This window comes from Sinocyclocheilus rhinocerous, unplaced genomic scaffold (genome assembly GCF_001515625.1).
Source record: "Sinocyclocheilus rhinocerous isolate Xijiao unplaced genomic scaffold, SAMN03320098_v1.1 scaffold541, whole genome shotgun sequence".
In the NCBI taxonomy this organism is placed as follows: Eukaryota; Metazoa; Chordata; class Actinopteri; order Cypriniformes; family Cyprinidae; genus Sinocyclocheilus; species Sinocyclocheilus rhinocerous.
In genome coordinates this window covers 1,069,041-1,088,201 of record NW_015658519.1, presented here as the reverse complement: position 1 = coordinate 1,088,201, position 19,161 = coordinate 1,069,041, and the positions used below count along the sequence as shown (strand labels likewise).

The 19,161-nt window shown below is 36.2% G+C and overlaps 1 protein-coding gene across 4 annotated transcripts in view; it reads right to left on the bottom strand.

The window, feature by feature from the left end:
* Nucleotides 1-121: 121 nt before the first annotated feature.
* The window catches only part of LOC107722564 (small conductance calcium-activated potassium channel protein 2-like), a 35,104-nt gene continuing 16,064 nt past the window's right edge, over nt 122-19,161 (bottom strand). The window contains exons 3-11 of one of the 4 annotated variants that reach the window (XM_016530965.1): nt 15,534-15,629; nt 13,780-14,198; nt 11,555-11,563; nt 6,713-6,854; nt 6,464-6,574; nt 6,118-6,245; nt 5,567-5,575; nt 4,366-4,435; nt 122-2,605 (exon numbers count right to left, since the gene is read on the bottom strand). In XM_016530965.1, coding sequence (XP_016386451.1) covers nt 2,321-2,605; nt 4,366-4,435; nt 5,567-5,575; nt 6,118-6,245; nt 6,464-6,574; nt 6,713-6,854; nt 11,555-11,563; nt 13,780-14,198; nt 15,534-15,629 — 1,269 coding nt within the window. In that variant the 3' untranslated portion in view covers nt 122-2,320. The remainder of the gene's footprint in view (nt 2,606-4,365; nt 4,436-5,566; nt 5,576-6,117; nt 6,246-6,463; nt 6,575-6,712; nt 6,855-11,554; nt 11,564-13,779; nt 14,199-15,533; nt 15,630-19,161) is intronic. The other 3 variants (XM_016530967.1, XM_016530966.1, XM_016530968.1) reach the window with 3 other exon arrangements.

Here is a 19,161-nt window from a genome sequence, read left to right as displayed (position 1 = left end):
TCTCAGTTCGTCTTTGATCTCTGTTTTATCAAAATGTGCTAAAAGTTCAATATGGGGTGCTGTGTGTACATTAATGAGGAAAAAAAATTAACTTAAATGATTTTAGCAAATGGCTGCAATATAACAAAGAGTGAAAAATTTAAGGGGGTCTGAATACTTTCCGTACCCACTGTATATTTCAACAATGAAAGCGAGAATTCTCTATTTTTTAAGTTTAAATGGAGTTGTTGTTTGGCAAGGTTGCTAATTTAGGCATCGTTTGTACACAAGGACAGAGGACTGGAAATACATAAGACTTAAACACAGTATTGACAAGACTGAAACAAGTTGGATAGGATTTGTGATCAAGCCGCCAAATTATGGAAATCTTTTTCTCATTTAATAATCATTTAACAAATGTTTTACAAGCAAATCAGAAAAAGCAAACATGAATTATTAAAAGTGTTTTGGGGGGAATTTGGCTTCAATCTCACATGAAATGTGCACAAAGTCTGTATCTTTGAGTGAGTGTGCCGCTTAATTTCTATGTAGTCATAAAACATATTAGTTTTTAAGTTGATAAGGGAATAGGCTTTGGTTAGGAATCCAATGTCTTGCAAAATAAAATAATTAAAAATCATCAAAAAAATAATTTATAAATATTAAATCAAGCACAAATAATTACTACCCCATGTTTTGCCTGATCATATCTAAGTTTTTTTTTAAACTTATTTTAATTATTAAGTCCAAATTAAGTCAAATTAATAAAAATAAAACTTTTCTAAAGCAAGTTCCAATGAAATGGTTCGTAGTCATTTACCATTAGCTTTAAATCTGTGAATTACACCATCAAACACATAACATTGTCAGTTGCTTTAAAAGTTACGTGATTATTTAAAGCAATAGATGTCCGAAAAATACACGTGAACAGGAAAGACGGATTTGAGCTCTCAGCTGCCTTAATGGTATATTCTAAAAAGTGCAAATGTGAGCCATAATGATGTCTTCCATAAGCATCTCCATCTGCTCTATCTGATGTATTCTCTCAGAGAAGGTCTTCTCATGATTACAGAATGATTTGTTTAGTATTACTCCTACTTTTCACTGATTCGTCAATCTCTTGGTCGAGGAATTCATTTATAGGTAGAACAAGGAATGCATTAAACGTACATTACCACATTACTGCACCGCTATATTTGCAACTCTAAAAATACTATCCAACGTTTTAAAAAGGAATCTCTGTGTAAAAAATAAATGAACTAAAACAAAAAAAGAGCACACACATACGTTTGAAAAACCATCCATAATCCATTCGTCACAATTGCACTGAAACATGCAAGGTTTAAATCTCAGTCCTGTCATACATTTGTGCCTACCACAGCATTTAGCACTCTGTGCCGTCATTTCAGATTTAAAAACGCAGCCTCTGGGTAATGTGAAGACTTCTGGAAGCTCAGATTTTGTTAAAATGAAAGTGTTACCAGTTTGAGTAGAAACTATACCTTCTTTTATTTCTTCCTTCCAATGTTTCTTTCCTTTTTTTCATTCCTTCCTTCCTTTCTTGCCTTCCTTGCCTAACTGGTGGAAGTATTGAAAGGCTTTGGAAAATAAGAGAAGACTGCGACAGAGTTAATGGCATTTGTTAAGACAGACAAGTTGAATGTCTTCAAGAGGAATGTATCTGAAAAAGGAATGCAATGCTCATGTTAACATTGTACAAAAACTCGCTCCAAAATTTGTAAATGGACAACCCTCCACAATCTATACATTCAGGCACTGAAAAAAATAACATGCCAATATGTAACTAAAAAAGGTTAAATGCACCCAATTTCCCTTAAAGGAGCAAGGGAACTGAATCCTTAAGGTTGGCATTCCTGCATTATTCTACTCAGTAGTAAGGTCATGTGCTCCTGCGTCTCCAGCTGAATGCTGAAGCGATCGCAGAGCACCCAGACGCGTTCTCGGTGCTCATCCTGGCACAGATGTCTTACAGGACCAGTGAATCGCTTCTATGTGGGTGATTCGCTCCTTTGTGGTCTGCGTTGGTTCACTCTGGCAGGCGTTGCTCGGGCCCCATCTACCCCGTGGACCCCGTGATCTCCCAGTTTGAAGGACCAGGTTCCTGGACTCACTCCAGCTTCCTGAACTCAGTCTTGTAAATATATGAGGGCTTTACAAAAAAGCTAACTTGAACAGCCATACAATGGCTAAACATAAACCATATATCTACTATTTTGATAATTCTTCTCTACTTATTAACACGAGTCCTCAATCTCGGCTTGATCATCTTACGTGAATAAGTCTGAGACCTTTGGAAGCGGCGAGCAGGTCCAGGCCCGCGTTAGCCGCTGTCGGAGGAAGTGTGCGGGGCGGTGGAGGTCGAGCGCCGCCGTCTGGAGGGGGTCCAGGAGCGTTCTGAGCCCAGCGAAGCAGGGCAGAAGCGGTGCACGAAGCCGTCCAGGAGGTCCTGCTGCTGCTGAGTTATGGCTTGGGAGATCAGACAGGGCAGAGCCTGCAGGCTGCCGGTGACTGCGTCCAGCTTGTCCTCCAACGTGCCAATACGCTTGTCCAGCTCCTCACTCCGTTCCTGCAGCTCTGACACCAGGTCGTACATCACATTCTGAGTCTAGAAGAGAGCACAGAAAAAAATTATTAGATCGAATGAAATCACTCACTCAATCAATCAATCAATCAATTAGTCCATTTATCCATTTATTCATACATCTTACATTGTTTAAAGACCATATTTTTTTCATTTATTTCTACCCTTCAGAAGCTACATAAGATACATCTATATTTCCCAGAGTACAAAATATGTACAATTTACTTAATTGTACAATTCACCATTCGCAAAAAACCGCCCTCCTTAGTTACTGTTGCTATGCCTGACAAGCCATGCCTCTCTCACATTACACATCATGTTCTCACGCAGTAAAAAATACATTGCGGAGCAAAGAGAAAACTGGCAACATGCTGACAGACAAGACAGAGCAGGCTACTTCTGGTATGAAACAAGGTCTCAGCTTTAATTTTAGTCTTTTTTTTTTTAATTCAAACAATAAATACCATTTTGTTGCTCTTTTATGTGTCGTGACAGATCACTGTATTGCCTCAGTTCAAATACGTGAACCGATCATCTTTTCATATTTACTTAAAGCATGAAATGAACATGAATGAACATCAGAACATATTTTATTTCAACCGTGGAAAGATGTCAATACACAATATTTTTCAAGTTTAAGTCCACTGAAGTTAATCTACTCTCCTGTCTGATTTGTTTGTCGGGCAAGATGGCTGATTCGGTGTTATGATTGGTCAAATCGCCTGTCAATCAAGCTCTTTGCCAATGGTCAATTAAGCATTCAAATCTACATAAGATGCTGGAAAGACAAAAGCCTGGAGGTTTTCGGTGGGTAGTTTAACTTCTCAGGACAAACAAGAGACTCATAAACAACTATTACAAGCCAACAACAAAAAAATTATCTAGGCAACGACACTTAAGAATCAAAAGCAAGTGAACTTTTGAAAGGGGATATTTTATTACATAAATTCAGCTATTATTTATTTTTGTGAACTGTATGAAAACATCTTCTATGTAAAATAACATTCAAGACAGTACTAAAAAAATTAAAAGGTGATTTTTTTTTTTACAATCATTTACCACTAGCATAACCATTTTTGTTAACTGAAATAAATATAGAACTACCATAACTGGGAAAAATTGTAACTTTTTAAATAAAAATAAAAACAAATTGTCTGAAGTCTTTTCAACCAACCTGCATTTAACGTGAAAATGCCACTAGATAGAAGCAACAATGGACTGTGCTTAGAAGTCTAACTCTGTTAAACATTTTTAAATGATTCCAGTTAGCACATCTTGGGTGTCTCTAAAATACTAAAACAAAAATAAAAAAACAACAACTCAAAACTAGAAAATGATTATAGAAGAAAACAATGACATTTTAAAAACAAATTAAAAGTAAAATTGAAATAGGAAATACTTAAAAATAAAAAAAAAATAAAATAAAAATGATTACCTTTAGGGGTACAACAGCTTGTCACTAGAGCAGCACCCTCGAAGGGGCACCTTTGTACCTTCTTAACCCCTAAAAGGTTGCATATTAGTATCTTAGAGTAGTGATATGTACCCGTAAGGTGCTCTTATGGTACTATTATGAACTCACCGCCCAAGTGACAAGTTGTTGTACCCTTAATTTTTATACATTTTTTCTGAGAGTGAAATAACTCAAGCCAACATCCCATCAAATCTAAAATTTTTCAATAATAATTGATTTATTTCCCATTTACCAGACCATATTATTCATTTGAAGCTGAAATGATTCTGTTGTTGGTGTAGATGGACACAGTATGAAGCCTTTAACGTACCTTCGCCAAGTCCACCAAATTGTTGGCCTGGTCATTGAGTTTCCTCTGCTCCATTTTCACACTGCGGAGCCTGGGAGGAGGCAGGGTTATGGAGGGATGGGGGGTTGGGAGGAGGGGGACGTTAGGGAAGAGTAACAGAGTCCTGTCAGGAAGACTTGATAAGGATGAGAGATAGAGAGAGAGTGGCCTGCATGCAAGCATTCACAGTCCTGTTTGCCATACCAGACATGCAAACCCAATCTATGAAATGTAAAGAAGAGAAAACTCTTAACTTAACGTTCAAACATGACACATCTCCTTTTGCCCCTGCAGGCACGCGTCAACCATTCACAAAAAAAGCCATCCGAGAGCCTCGTTTGTGGATGAGGTCAAAGGAAGTGGCAAACAGCTGAGGTAGAGGTATATGTGACACCGCTGAAAATGCTTGTGAGAATGGCATTGCTTGCTGTGGGCTTGGTTCTGAACAAAATTTTAAAAGAATGTGTTAATGAATTTTTTTTTTTTGTGCCATAGCAACTATGAAAGAGTACAGGGATGACTCTGACCATGAGGAGACATTGTAAGAAAGGCTGCCTTAATATCCTGCCCATTAAGTGTCGTAATTAAAAGAATGCGAGTCCTCCGCTCTGATTTGTCAGCAAAAGCCAAGATTTTTTAAAAATTAAGCTTAATGGATTTATTTTGGAGTACCCAAAAATAAAAATCTGGAGATGCAGGACATGGTCAGCATTCTTTCTAATGCAAAAACTCCATATCATCTTGCATCAAAGCCCTGGATGACCCTAAATGTCGAAGGGAACACGGCATCAGCTGAATACATGTTTTAATAGAGGTTAATTGCAAAACTATTTAATGAAGGCCAAGTGTGTTTATGAATGTCCTGAATATCTTGTCCAACATACTGAGCTTATTTTTCCTCTGGACACACAAGGTGGGGCTATCAATGCAAGTTAATACAGAGATTTACTTTTGAATAATGGATTCGGTGCAAATGAACAAATCAACAGTTCCAAAGATGCTTCTCCTTCAGAAGGTTACATAAAACCATACAGCATTAAGTAATGTTGCATCTTTTTCATTCTGGATTTAGAATGGAGAGAAGCAATATAGGTAACCAAAATCGGCATTCAGCTTCCAACACCATGCATGTGAAACAGAGACAGGGGGATGTGGGGAGAAGAACACAGAGGACAAAACTTACTTCTGAGCTCTGCAGTGATAGAGCAGAACGAAGACAAAACACAGTTCAAGTTTAGAAACCACAACATATACACAACATGTGAGCCATTACACTGCACTAACCATAACCACAAGGTAAGGGTTTGGGAAGGAGAGGGGAAAAGGACAATCATCACATTACAAAGAATAACATGCTGCCTGATTCTCCTCAAAAGTTCAGAACTCGTTGCTAATCTCTTCGACACTTGATTGACAAGGACTCGTGATACAATATTGGGATCAGTGATTTGGGGAATTGGATTATCAAATACCTGCCCCTTCTAATTCAAAATATAAAACAGTTCCTTAAAAAAGAGACAAAACCAATACGTTCAAACATGAAACAGGAATTTCTTGAATTAGCGAAAACATACAGTTGAACATCCACTGAAAATATATATTGACAAAATAACCATATTTTAACTTTTAATCATAATCTTTTGATTTGATCAACTTTATGATCTGATCATAACTGCAGTTTACTTTCTTCAATAAATAAGCAAAAATGCTGAAGTGTGGAAACATTGTGCTTACTGGTGAATGGCCTGCAAGAACTTGCGCTGATGTTTGCGCACTTTGGCATGATCTATCTTCTTCACTAACTTGGTGTGTTTGTAGATGAGCCATGTTTCCCTGAGTACATTGGCAGCTGTGTTCTTTACCTGGGAGAAAAGCATGAAAATGAAACTTACAGATGAAAATAATAAAACATTCAGGAAAAAGAACAACAGTACATGACCATTAGCCAGTATTTTCCAGATAAACAATATTTTTTGCACTGAGGGAAAGTTTAAAATGTTTAAAGTTCATCACGATACTGTACTTAACACAAATGGCTAGTTCTTTCCCAAGTTTGTAAAAATAAAGTTCAGTCACTTACTCGTTTACAAAGTTGGGTGTCCATCATGAAATTGTGGACGTGTTTCTCAGCCTTTGTCAATTCTAACTTTCTAGCTACCACTGCGACTACAAGTGCAGTGCAACCAGCTCCCTAGAAGAAGAGAAGGTGAATTTGATCTATTTTCAACATAAATATTAACATTCAAATGTGACAATCACATTTCACAAATGTAAACTACATTCTATTTCAGATAGTGCATTTAATTATAATTCCATTTTAAAGACATACCATGATTCCTGTGAGCAGACAGACCCCTTTCCCACAGTATGTATGAGGGACCATATCTCCATAGCCAATTGATAGGAAAGTTATGGAAATTAGCCACATAGCTCCAAGAAAGTTACTAGTGACTTCCTGTTTGTCATGATACCTAGAATAGTAAGAGCAGAATAGGCAGAGAACCTTGATCAGGCTGTGGAAAACAAAGCTTAAATCGTGAACCTTTGGCCCAACTGACAAAACAATTTCAAATATTTCTGGTGAAATATCTGTAAAATATATGTAGAATTTGGTCAAATTAAATCAACGTCTCAACATCAGGTCTTTGATTAAAATTTTTCCAGTAATAAGGGAAAAAAACACAAAGTGGCAGAGAAACATACCAAATCAGTAAATACCTTATCAGATAATATTTAGTTGTTTATTGTATATGATGCTAATGTGTTTTGACCATACAAACGATTTTGTACCTTCCCAAACACAAAACAAAATGAAAAATGTATAAAATGGTAAATATATTTGATATCCTTTAAAATTCTAATTACTACGTATTTTCAAAAGGAAATTAAACAGCGAAAACAAGTGGTCAAATAAAGCATCTGATTTCACTTTGTAAATCTCAATACAATACTTGACTGTGAAATCCAGTCCACAAGACAGTAAGAAGATGATCCAATTCAGCTAAAAACTAAAAAAAAAAAAAAAAAGTTTTAAACTCCTTAGAGACAAATACAAATGACCTAAATCCTGGTCCCCAGACTAGACTATTGCTAGCAGCTCATTCACGTATCTGCAGGAGGTTGACCTTTTCAGCAGCCTGTCAAGGAAGAGCTAAGCACAGGTCAGAAGACATTTATCTGCATTTGATACAATATGGGAACACTTTTGATGAGGAATAACAGAACAAGACCCAGGCTCTTCAACAGTCATACTGATCAGCCGGACTGAACGCAAATAATTCACAATGTTAATTCAGTTTCAAAACTGAATTGTTTCTAATTAAACACATTTATATTGCATTAAAAAGTTAAATGTTCCTAAATGTCCCCTTTAAGACAGCATACTCAAAACACAAGAGAGGTCATGCTACTATCAATTGAGCCTGTCTATAGCACAATTCAACTCTGCAGTCATGCTCTAAGAGCAGGAGCGTTGGAATTGGATTTTTATTATTTAATGTAATGGGAGAGTCCCATTTTCACATGCGAAAAGCATAGTTACCATGCAGGCATTTTTAAGAAGAAATCCACATCCTGCATGCTGTATAAGCCAGTATATTGAGAGCAAAGATACAAACCCTATAATAAAACTGACCAACATATTGAATGAGGACAAAATATCAACTTTTAATTTACGCTTTATCATTTTTTTAAATTCAAGTATATGAAAGTTTGTTCTAGTGAGGGATGATTCTCATAAAATTAAGATATTTGCCCATGTGCTACATCACCATTGTGAAACAGCACACAGTGCTGGCACAAACCATTCTGATATAGGTTCAGTCATTTTTAACTGATCTTTTTTGAAGCTGGTGTCAGATCTCATAGGTAGAACGAGTCCTCGGTTTACCAGATTTTACTCTTGAAGAACTCTGGTAAAGACCCTTTTACATCAGACTTGCATTCTACAATTATCTCAACCATACACTCGCTCATAGAAGCCTGTTAAACTCTAATAATTCACATGACACAATTTTTGGAAGAGGTCATATCCTGTGAGGTCTGTCTGTTTGCACACATGAACATGAATATGCAATGTAGATCTGATTATGACTACGCACACTGTCTTCATCATTAGCTTGCCTTTGCTTTAACAGTGCAGAAGTGCATTAACATTTCCCTCAATGCTGCTAATTAAAAGTAAAAAACTACATACTGGCCTTCTAAAGCTCTCAATATACTGTATGCAATACTGGCATAAAATGGAGAAGAGCTGGCACCACCTTCAACTTAGATCAAGAAGTCTATCTGAAAAAAAGGTATTCCCCACATACCCCAGTCATATCCCAAATTCCCATAAAATCTCTACAGATGATTGTTTAGTAGCAAAATTCACAAAACCCAGCAATCTCATTCCTTTAATGACTCAAACCCTGACAGCATGGTTAGAGGATGCAATGACGGAGCAAATATAAAGACATTTAACCTCATTCACCCATGTTAACTAGGGATGCACAAAATTCTGGTCATTTCAGATAAGCAGAAAATTATTTTTGTGTTATGGCCAATAAAAACTTTATTTTTAAAATTAAATACATTTTGTACTATTTTGTCCAAAAAAAAAAAAAAAACGTAAAATGTTTTTTGTTTGTTTGGTTAGATTTGTTTTTTGTTTTTTTTGTTACAAAAAACAATTGAATTAAATTATTTGTTTTTTAAGCATTACATGATGGAAACCTAAAAATAAAAAGAGGGGAAATGAGTATGCACAATTAAATATGTAATATCGCCTAAAAACAAGTAAATAAATAAATAAAACATTAACATCAGTTGATTACTGATATGGCACTGATATATTGTGCAAAAACTAAAAATACAAATAAGGCAAATGAGTATGCACAACTAAATATTTAATACAATCGTATACAAATAAATAAAAAAAGCACTAATATCGGTTAATAACCGATATGGTACCGATATATTGTGCAAAATCTAAAAATACAAAAAAAGAAATGAGCATGCACAATTAAATATGCAATATAGCCTGATAAAAATAAATAAATAAAAAAACACTTATATCGGTTAATAACCCATATGGTACCGATATATTGTGTAAAATCTAAAAATACAAACGGGGAAGTAAATATGCACAATTAATTATTCAATGTAGCCTGATACAAATAAATTAAAAAAACACTAATATCGGTTAATAACCCAGATGGTACCGATATATTGTGCAAAATCTTAAAATACAAATAGGGGAAGTAAATATGCACAATTAAATGTTTAATATAGCCTGATATCAATAAATTTAAAAAAACTATTATCGGTTAATAACCTTTATGGTACCGATATATATATAGTGCACAATCTAAACATATAAATACGGGAAGTAAGTATGCACAATTCAATATTCAATATAGCCTGATACAAATAAATTTTAAAAAGCACTAACATTGGTTGATAGCCGATATGGTAGTGATATATTGTGCATCCCTAATGTTAACTAAAAGTGTCGCACAGTGGCAGTGCCATCACATATATTCCCCTTCCCATATTTTAGCCCCCCATTCCCTTACATAGTTGAGTTCATTTTCAGCTCACACTGCATGTTAGAGGCTTTAGTGTGACAACAAAACCAGACAAGGTTCAGACACAATATTCCAGTTCTCTGGAGGAAGGTAACATGCTTTGGGCACAAGTAAAACACAGTCATCAGGACACGTTTTGTAGAAACAGTCCTTCTAGCAGGTCTTTAATTGAGCATACGCTGTTAGCGAGCTGGTGTTTATTCATCTTCTGATTTCCATCCTTAAAACAACACTACAGTAACTGTGTGCACCAAATACAGCATACATGGAGATACTATAAAGCATCTTGACAAAATGGAAGGTATTGTACTATAATGTACCTTCTCGATAGCCTGCAAATGCTCTATTCCTATCTAATCATATCTTGCTTTTCTGTTATCAAACTTTCAGCTACATGAAAAAGTGTTTGAGAAGGAGATGAAGATGGAATGATGCATGGAATCATACGTACATTTGGGGAAAGGGCCTAAGTGAAGGAAACTGGCTGAGTCATGCAAAATATTCAGGGAAAAGTGGGCAGGGAGGGGGCGGAAACAGGATCAAGAGATGTGAAGCGATGAACAGGAGGTACATGAAATCAAGTGTGAATGATAAGCCAACGTTGCAAATAACAGCAATGTTCCTCCAATGTCCCAGCCCTTCCTTCATTTTCCCGTCCCTCCCATTCCAGACGGACTCCGTGCTCGTCCAGTCTCACACCGTTCTGCCCTTTGGGCTGGCCAGTGTGCTTAGAGAAAAGAAATAGTGCAGTAAAAGGCCCAATTTAGCAGCACTCTGGAGAAACGAGCGCCTCTTTTGAATGACGACAAAGCAGTAAACATGAAGACTACCATGCTGTTTCATAGTTTACCAGAAGTGGGCACCCAGTAATCTAGCATCCTAAAACCTTGCTTTCTCTCGTCTCGGAGGAGACTGTGCTAGAATGGACAGCAACATTCCACTTTTTTGTGCTCAAATTGTCATCTACAAGGGGCCAAGTGTTGTTCAACTGCTTACACACATTTTTCTCTGTGGTAACCGACAAGGTTTAAGTTAAATAAACATGCGAACAAACACATGACCATGGCCGTTACGCCAACCTACATTTGAATACTACAAAGATGCAAAGAAAGCACATGTATCAGGTAAAATATAAAGGTTTGTTTCACAGGTATTTCTGTAGCTCTCTTTTGTGCTGGGGCGTATTACAGTTCAATAACAGCTGCTGAAGTAATAATCGGGAAAAAAAAGAGTTGCCCTCAGGCCTGTTTGTAAAGGTGATTTGAAGGAGCTGCTCCATTTTAACACAAACTCCCTCCTCCTCCTCCTCCTCCTCCCTCCTACTCCTGAACACTTTAGAAAGAGACGCTTGATTCACAGTGCTGCACAAATCATAGCTTTTGAAACCATTAGTGCATTTGCTATCAACAAACTTCTCTTTTGCGGATGGTGCCACATTCACACATGGTATTTTCCCTTGGTTTTACCAATAAATTAATCTATTGGAGTTTTTAGTTTTCGCTCAGAGCTGCCAAATCCCACCCTCCCCCCTCTTAGAGCAGCAGTGGCACCAGCTCAATGAACAATGATAGGTTTTCCACGGCTAGAGAACGAGGACTCACATGGCATCCCTATGGAGCAGCATAGAGGGGAAATAGAAAGTACAACAGTGAATTATAGTCACACACGCACTCGAAACCTCCTCCCATGCGTTCATACAGGCACGCATACGCAATGCAAATTACTCACGCAAGAAAAAACCAGAGTGTGGGCAGCATCGTGTCGTGCATTGCAGCCGATGAGACTGGGGTGCAGAGTGCTGGGTAATGGTATGGTATAACATCAAAACCTTCACCGCGTTTACCACTCCAAACTCTTCATTATTGCCTGTTCAGTCTCTTATACACCCACAAAAGTGAAATATTGCCAGAGACTGCTGCTTTTGTGAACAACCTTTCAGAAGTGAACCGTCTTTCTGCCACAGAGATGAGAGTTACTGACACCTCTTCTTGTCATATCTTTTCTTTGGCAAAGCATTTCTTTTGTTTGCCATACACTCTTAAAAACAAAGGTTGTTTACTTGCAATGACTGTTTCATCTAGAACATTTAACATTCATGGAACCTTTCCATTGCCAGTGGAAAAAGGTCTTCAGATTAGTAAAATATTCTTCACACAAATAAAAAAATGGTTCTTTTAAGAACTGTTAACAGAAAGGTTCCAAAAATGGTTCTTCTATGGCATCACTACAAAATCCCCCCTTTGGGACCTTTATTTTTAAGAGTGTAGATGGAAAGAGACAACTGTTGTATTTTAGGGCTGGGTGTTAATACATATTTCCCAATTAGATTTAGATTTTTTTTTTTTTTTTACTTCTTCATTCTGTTCATATCAATATAATTATAATATGAATGATATTTATCTGTAAACTAAGAGTATGAAAACATTTGTTCATAAATCAGATTATACTGGTTATACTGTTTTTGATTAACTAAAAAAGTTATTTGTCTGTGAATCGGACTACACTGTTTGTGCTGTAGATTGTTGCAGTTCAATTCATGATACACACCTTTTTAATGTACCAGAGTCTCTGTAAACTCCTTTAAAATATGACTTCCTTTGTTGTAGCTTAGATCTATCAAGAATTTTTAAGAATTTGTTAAAATGAGGATCGCAATTAATCTGAAAATAGCTACTGTTTACTCAGCCCTATATATTCATACTAAATCTCTAGTTTCTAGTGCCCCATTCACACTGACAGCATTTAGGCAACAGTTCGCCGCTAATATTCGCTGTGTCATATTATTGGTGGGCTGCATAACTGGCCATAGCTTTTGAAAATCTCACCACAAATGAAACGTATATCCAGTAAAAATGTCCGTTTTCTTTCTGCTAATAATTAACATTCTGCAGAGGGAAGTGTTTGTAACTGCAGCAGTTCATAAATGCATCATACAATGAACAAGACAAACAATTATCAGTGTATGAATCAAATTGCTCATAGTAACATTAACATCTTGCCTACAGTATCTCACAGGAGATGAATCAAGTGAAACTCTGCTGTTCTCCCATTAGGCTAGTTGTTGCCGCATTGCATCACCTCATTCGTGTTTGCATAGATTAACGTTCCTAAACGTGGTCGTATCACTGGTGATTGGCAACTCTCACTGAAAACGAGTAACTTGTGGTTGGTTTGTCACTGCGAGTTACTGACAGCGTGAATGGGGCTTGAAGTTTCTGCACAGCCCTGTTTATGCAGATATGTTTAACTGCGGTTAAATTGATTCTGGTATAAGGCATGTGTTGGAGAGGTAAAGGTAAGGAGAAGCAGGTAACGCAGGCAGGAATGGCAAACACAGAGTACACATAAAACAGTTAATGATCACTGTCTTTTGAATCTAACCCATTCATCACAGTGTTGCTTTAGCCCAACAAGGCTGTGTATGTCCATTTCCTAATGTGCCTTAATATGTCGAAATCTACTCTACCTCATGGAATGAGATCATGATGATGCAGTTTTTGAAGTGGGAATCCTCGGGGCTCCTCAAGATTACCAAAACAAACCATTCCGCAAACAAATAATTAGGCAGTCATGAATTATTTAACAATTGCTAATACAGTTTACAAAACACGGACTGGGATTTGTGGTGCAATCGCAGAGCTGATGGGAGAAAAGCTCTTCATACAGGCAGCGTGAAGCTGTTGGAGATGCTCCTGGAGGGAATGAGTGAGTGGGAGATGCAGAGAGAAGGAGAGCGAAAGACAGAAGAAGAGAGCGAGAGAGAGAACGAGTGGAGGGGAGGGGTATAGCTGTGTAGCTCGGGGTCACAGTCACTGTGGTGCCATACCTCTCACAGACCCGAACGGTCCAGGCCGCGATGATCCAGGAGGAGATGCTGAAGACCAGCAGCACGGTACCCGGGCAGATGGTCATGAGGGTCTTCATGACGAAGCGCGTGTTGAAGTTGATCTTGTTGAGGGCACCTATACTGCGTGAGGATGCGTCGGTGAAGAGCTTGCTGTGAAGGAGCATGACCCGGCCAATCAGGTAGAGGCGGAGGAACATGGGGATGGAAAGGATGATGTCTACATCGGCGTCAGCCACGGAGGGCACGTAGGTGAAAGCCAGCCGGGCCGTCCACGTGAACACGTACTGGCCCGGGATTGGGTGAATGGCACACACCAGCAGCTCCAGGACAATGAAGAAGATGCGCTCATACGTCATGGCTATCCTCCAGTCATCCGCCCCATTGTCCACCATGAACAGCTGTGGGGAACAGATGAAGAACAGGGTGTATTTAACAGAGCAGTTAAGAGGAACTCAGAGTTCCTCTGGAAAACATGTATAAATTGAAGTAATCTCAGGTGATGCCTTAAAGGTGAAGTATGTCATTTTTTTATGGTAAAAACCTTGTTGTATTTAACTTAGTATGTAGAGAAAACTATAAAACCAGGTTAATTCCCTTAAAAGTGTTAACACTCACTGTAAAAAAAAAAAAAAAAAGGAATTGTTAAACAACAACAAAAAAACAAATGAAGCCAACTTGATGGATTAAGATTTTCAAGTTGTGTCTGACTACTTCATTTTGCCAAACTGAACTGCATTGTTCGCTAAATGCAACAATCTTGTCTAGCCAGTAAATTCATCAAGACCAGGGTTATTATAACTAACTAAAATTAAAACCATAAAAATGTCATTACTTGAAATAAAATAAACCTTAACTGAAATAAAATAAAATATAAAAAACTTAAACGTATTTGATTTTTGCTATTTGCCGAGACAATATTTGTCATTTTCATTTAGTTTAACTTTATGTACTACAATAACTAAAACTGAAATAAAATGAATTCAATATATATATATACAGATTATGCATGAATATTTAATAAAAAATACGAAAATAACAAAAAGAACACACACAACAAAATGACTAAAACTTGAACTAAAATCAAAACGAAAACTGAAAATATAGCCCTAAAACAACTTATTAATATTAATAAAGGCTAAAAATAAAAATAATATATTAATAAATATTACTAAAAATACTATATCACTGATTGTAAAATTACATTGGTCAAGACAATAATGCATTTAAGGTTTAACTAAAGTTAAATTAGCAACATTTTTAATCTGCCGTTTGTATTCTTGCATAGTTTATATTAATATTTATTATAAATAATATTTTCCGTTTTCATTTTAAGCAAAGATACATGAGTAATAGTTTTCTATATATTACCTTTATAAATGTATAAGCACATAGATTGCAGCACTTCACACATAAACCTCAATATTGACAGAATCAACAACAACAGCATAAAAACCATCAGCAAACAGTGAAACAATAATTCAATAAATAGTAACAGCCAAATGTAGTAATGCTGCAATGCACGCTGGGAATGGGCAGACCCTTAACAAATCAGCAATGCTAACCAATATGAAACTGTTGGAGTGGGAGTGCTCAGAAAAACCTGCTTTAAAAAAGGTTTTCTGTTCATTGATATTTATGACCTATAAGTTACAAATTTCACCTTAAAATTAGCATTAATAGATCATTCAAATACAAAACAATCAACTTATTATTCCTGATACTCAAGAACTAACCTGTATTTCCCGAGCGTGGTACATTATTATAAGACCAAGCAAAATAACAGTGGAAAGGCTGATAAGGCATTTCAGTGCAAATGAATATGAAGATTCCTGCAACAAGAGAAACAAAACACACCATTAGTATGAACAAACACACCACACAGTCTTGCAGCTTCGGCTAATGTTATAAAATCATGCTTACTAAATGAAACATGTTTGTATGAATAGACGCTGTCTAAACCATCTGCGTCACAATACACTGCAGTGCTTCACCCTGGAGGAGTTAAACCCCACTGTGTCAGGAAAAAAAAATTCACTTTCCATAATATTCCCCATGGCAACAAATGAACCTCACATACTGGGGAACCAAACATCTGATTATGTTTGATATTAGGTTTACTCTCTCAATAAACTCCCTATGACATACATGCAAAATCACGCTATGTGGGTGTATTTGATGATGTGAATACTTGAATGTTTTTCGGCACTGTCCTGTCATCTCAGCTTAAATGTGTTGGTGGGAGTGAGGGACTTGTTGGTTGAAATGTTAGTGTTGTACAACAGAATAAGGATTACAGATCAGCATGTTTCATACAGACTGGAGGGAGAGGTAATAAACTATAAGGTAAATGTAGTTCAGGGCATTAAATGCCCATTTAAGCCATCAGTCAATAGTCAGTAACCCTGCATTTTATGGCGTTACACTTAAAATTTAGCCTTACTTTATTTTTTTTAATTAAAATTTTATTTTTATTTTTAAATGTCATAATTTTTTTGTCATTGTAGGCACCAAAACTGTCTATTTTTCTGTAAAACATCTGGCATATCGAAGTAATTATATTCTAGATATACTTGTCCAGTTTCGTCTGGAATGCAGCCCAGACCACCTCCTGAAGTGGTTTGAGTGACCGGATTTATATCTGTCTCGAATGCGTTTCGGAGGACATTTACACCTGGCCTTTTCACGATCGGATAGCTATTCGATCAGACAAAACGCATGAAGTGACCAGGTGTAAACAGGCCCTACAAGCGTGATTGAAAAGACTTTCTGGAAGAAACAATCCATATGCAAAGATTCCCAAATCAAAATGTCATGTTCTGCCAGTATGAGAAACTGAGCAGAGCGTGCATAATTTATATAACCACAGAAAAGCAATTAAAAGATTTAATTTTAACAGTGAAATTAGACTCCCTTCTCCCTTACCCCTTCTAATTTAACCCCAGGTCCCAATGGTCCCGCTATGAAAAAATTAGGTCTGAAATTGTTATAAATTTCCCGTGTGACAAATTACAGAGTAAACTAATTAATGTACCTGTTGGTCACCGGAAGGTTTTTTTTAAAGGTCAGATTCCTAACAAACACATCTGGAGTGCCTTTCTTTCCTGCTGACATTCACATGCCATTGTTCCTTGCTTTTCTTTTTTCTGTTTTCCATGCGAGATCAAGCCATGTGATAATTTGGTTAATTCAGCTGAATGTGACAGTAGCAGTGTAGCAGTTCTCTCCCACAGGGCTAGAAATAGCACAACCATTACAAAATCCACATCTCAAGGGAACTGAGTGGTCACAGTAACAAACACCTAATTTTGTGGACCCTGCATTAAGAATTGCTTTGGGAGTTGTCTGTAACACAGGCCTACCTCAAAGTTTAAAGCATTTAAACTCTCTAGGACCACCAGTACTGCGTGTGAAAATGACTACAAAACAGTAAAGAGATGAGAAGAGGTACATCCCAAAGTAGATCAAGGCAGTTAAGAGGACAAATATTAATGTGATGTCTGTATGTGCTATTATGTAGCCTGTATATGCCAAAGGATATGAAACCGTTTGTGAAGAACCAAACGACTCTGACCACTAGTGAAAATGCTACTGTTCTACATTTTAATATTAAGATTTCTTTATCAGTATAATAATTTGAGTGGAAATTTAAAAAGAAAAATAATCAAGAATTTCAGTTTTTCTGTTTGTCCCTTTTGCTTTATTGACAGCAGCATTTAGGCTGATCAGTGTCACAAATTTGCTATTTTATTTATTTATTTACAAATGTAATAGGAATAGTGCAGACAATTACAATAACATTTCTTTATATATCTATATTTCTTTATATAACATTTCTTTATTTCTTTATATTATAGATATTTCTTTTTTAATTTAAGTTTTTTTTTTATTTAAATGAGATTTTGGTAACACTTGAAGAGTTTATTTGCAAAAACAGATCATTTTCAAAAATCATGTTTTTTTTTATTATGTTATCATGTTTTTATTGTGTTTCATTGTGTTAGTAGTATTTTTAGTTATTTTTTACCTAATCAAAATAACCCAACTGCAGTTTGATTGAGATTAATTGGAATGCACAATGAAAAAACATGATTTTTGAAAACTGTTAAAAACGAAGTTATCTGTTTTTGCAAATGAACTCTTCACTTTCTTTTACAGTGTCCTTGTTGCTTATAGTAATAAGACTAAATTATACATAATTACACGCAGAGCTGGGTAGGGTAACACTCTATTTTAAGGTGTCCTTGTTTCACGTTATGTACTTACTATTATAATAACAATAAATTATGCATAATTACATGCAAGTAACCCTAAGCCAAACCCTAATCCTAACCCTAACCATATAGTAAGTACAGGTAGTTAATTGCTATTACTCAGTACTTAAATGTATAATTACACTGTAACAGGGACACCTTAAAGTAAAGTGTAACCCTGGGTAGTTACTGATTATAATGAACATAATCAGATTTTTTTTTAAATTAAATATTTGTAATTTGATTAAATAACATTTTAAAATACTCATAATCAGACTACAGTTACTTTTTTATGGATTACTTGATTACATATTATTTACACAATAGCAATAAATTATTCAATTATTAATTTCCCTAATTCCTCTTTTTCATCTTTTAATTTTTCCTTTCTAAAATAGCCTACTGCTCATATACACTCAGAGAGTCTACCAGTTTTGAGGACATACACACAGAGATCAGTCATAAGTCAGGTGGCAACACATTAAAATGCACAAATTCATGAATCCACAAATTCACAAACTTTTTTGTCATCAGATTCTCTTCCACCTAATATATTTACTTGAAGTACATCTATTAAGAATAATTAAGGATCACATTTGCATGTTCATTGGTTCTCTGACATTGGTTATGGTCACATGAAATGCAGGTAAACAAATATAACAATATTTCATTTTCTTAGTAAGTTTTTTATTTTGATTGATTTTAAAATTATTTATTTTAATTTTTAAAAAATTATTTAATTAATTATTAGCTTTTCATTAAACTCATAAACCCCCTGTAATGTGGGGTTTGGGTTTTGTTTTTGTTTCATGTTCATGTCCATGTCTTTTATTTTGTAATTGTTTCCTGATGTTAGTGTCATGCTTCCCTTGCCTCATGTCTCTCTGCCTTGTGTATGTGTCATGTTCTGATTGGTTGTTTTAGTCATGTGTCTTGTTTCCCATTGGTTTGTTCTTGTCATGTGACCCTCTTGTTTCCTATAAGTAGCCATGTTGCCATTATCTGTCGTCCTGTATTGATGTTGTAACTCTGCTGTTGGTGAGTCCTGTCCATGCCAAGTCAAGTCTGTTCTAGTCAAGTCTGTTCATGTCAAGTCAAGTCAAGTCAAGTC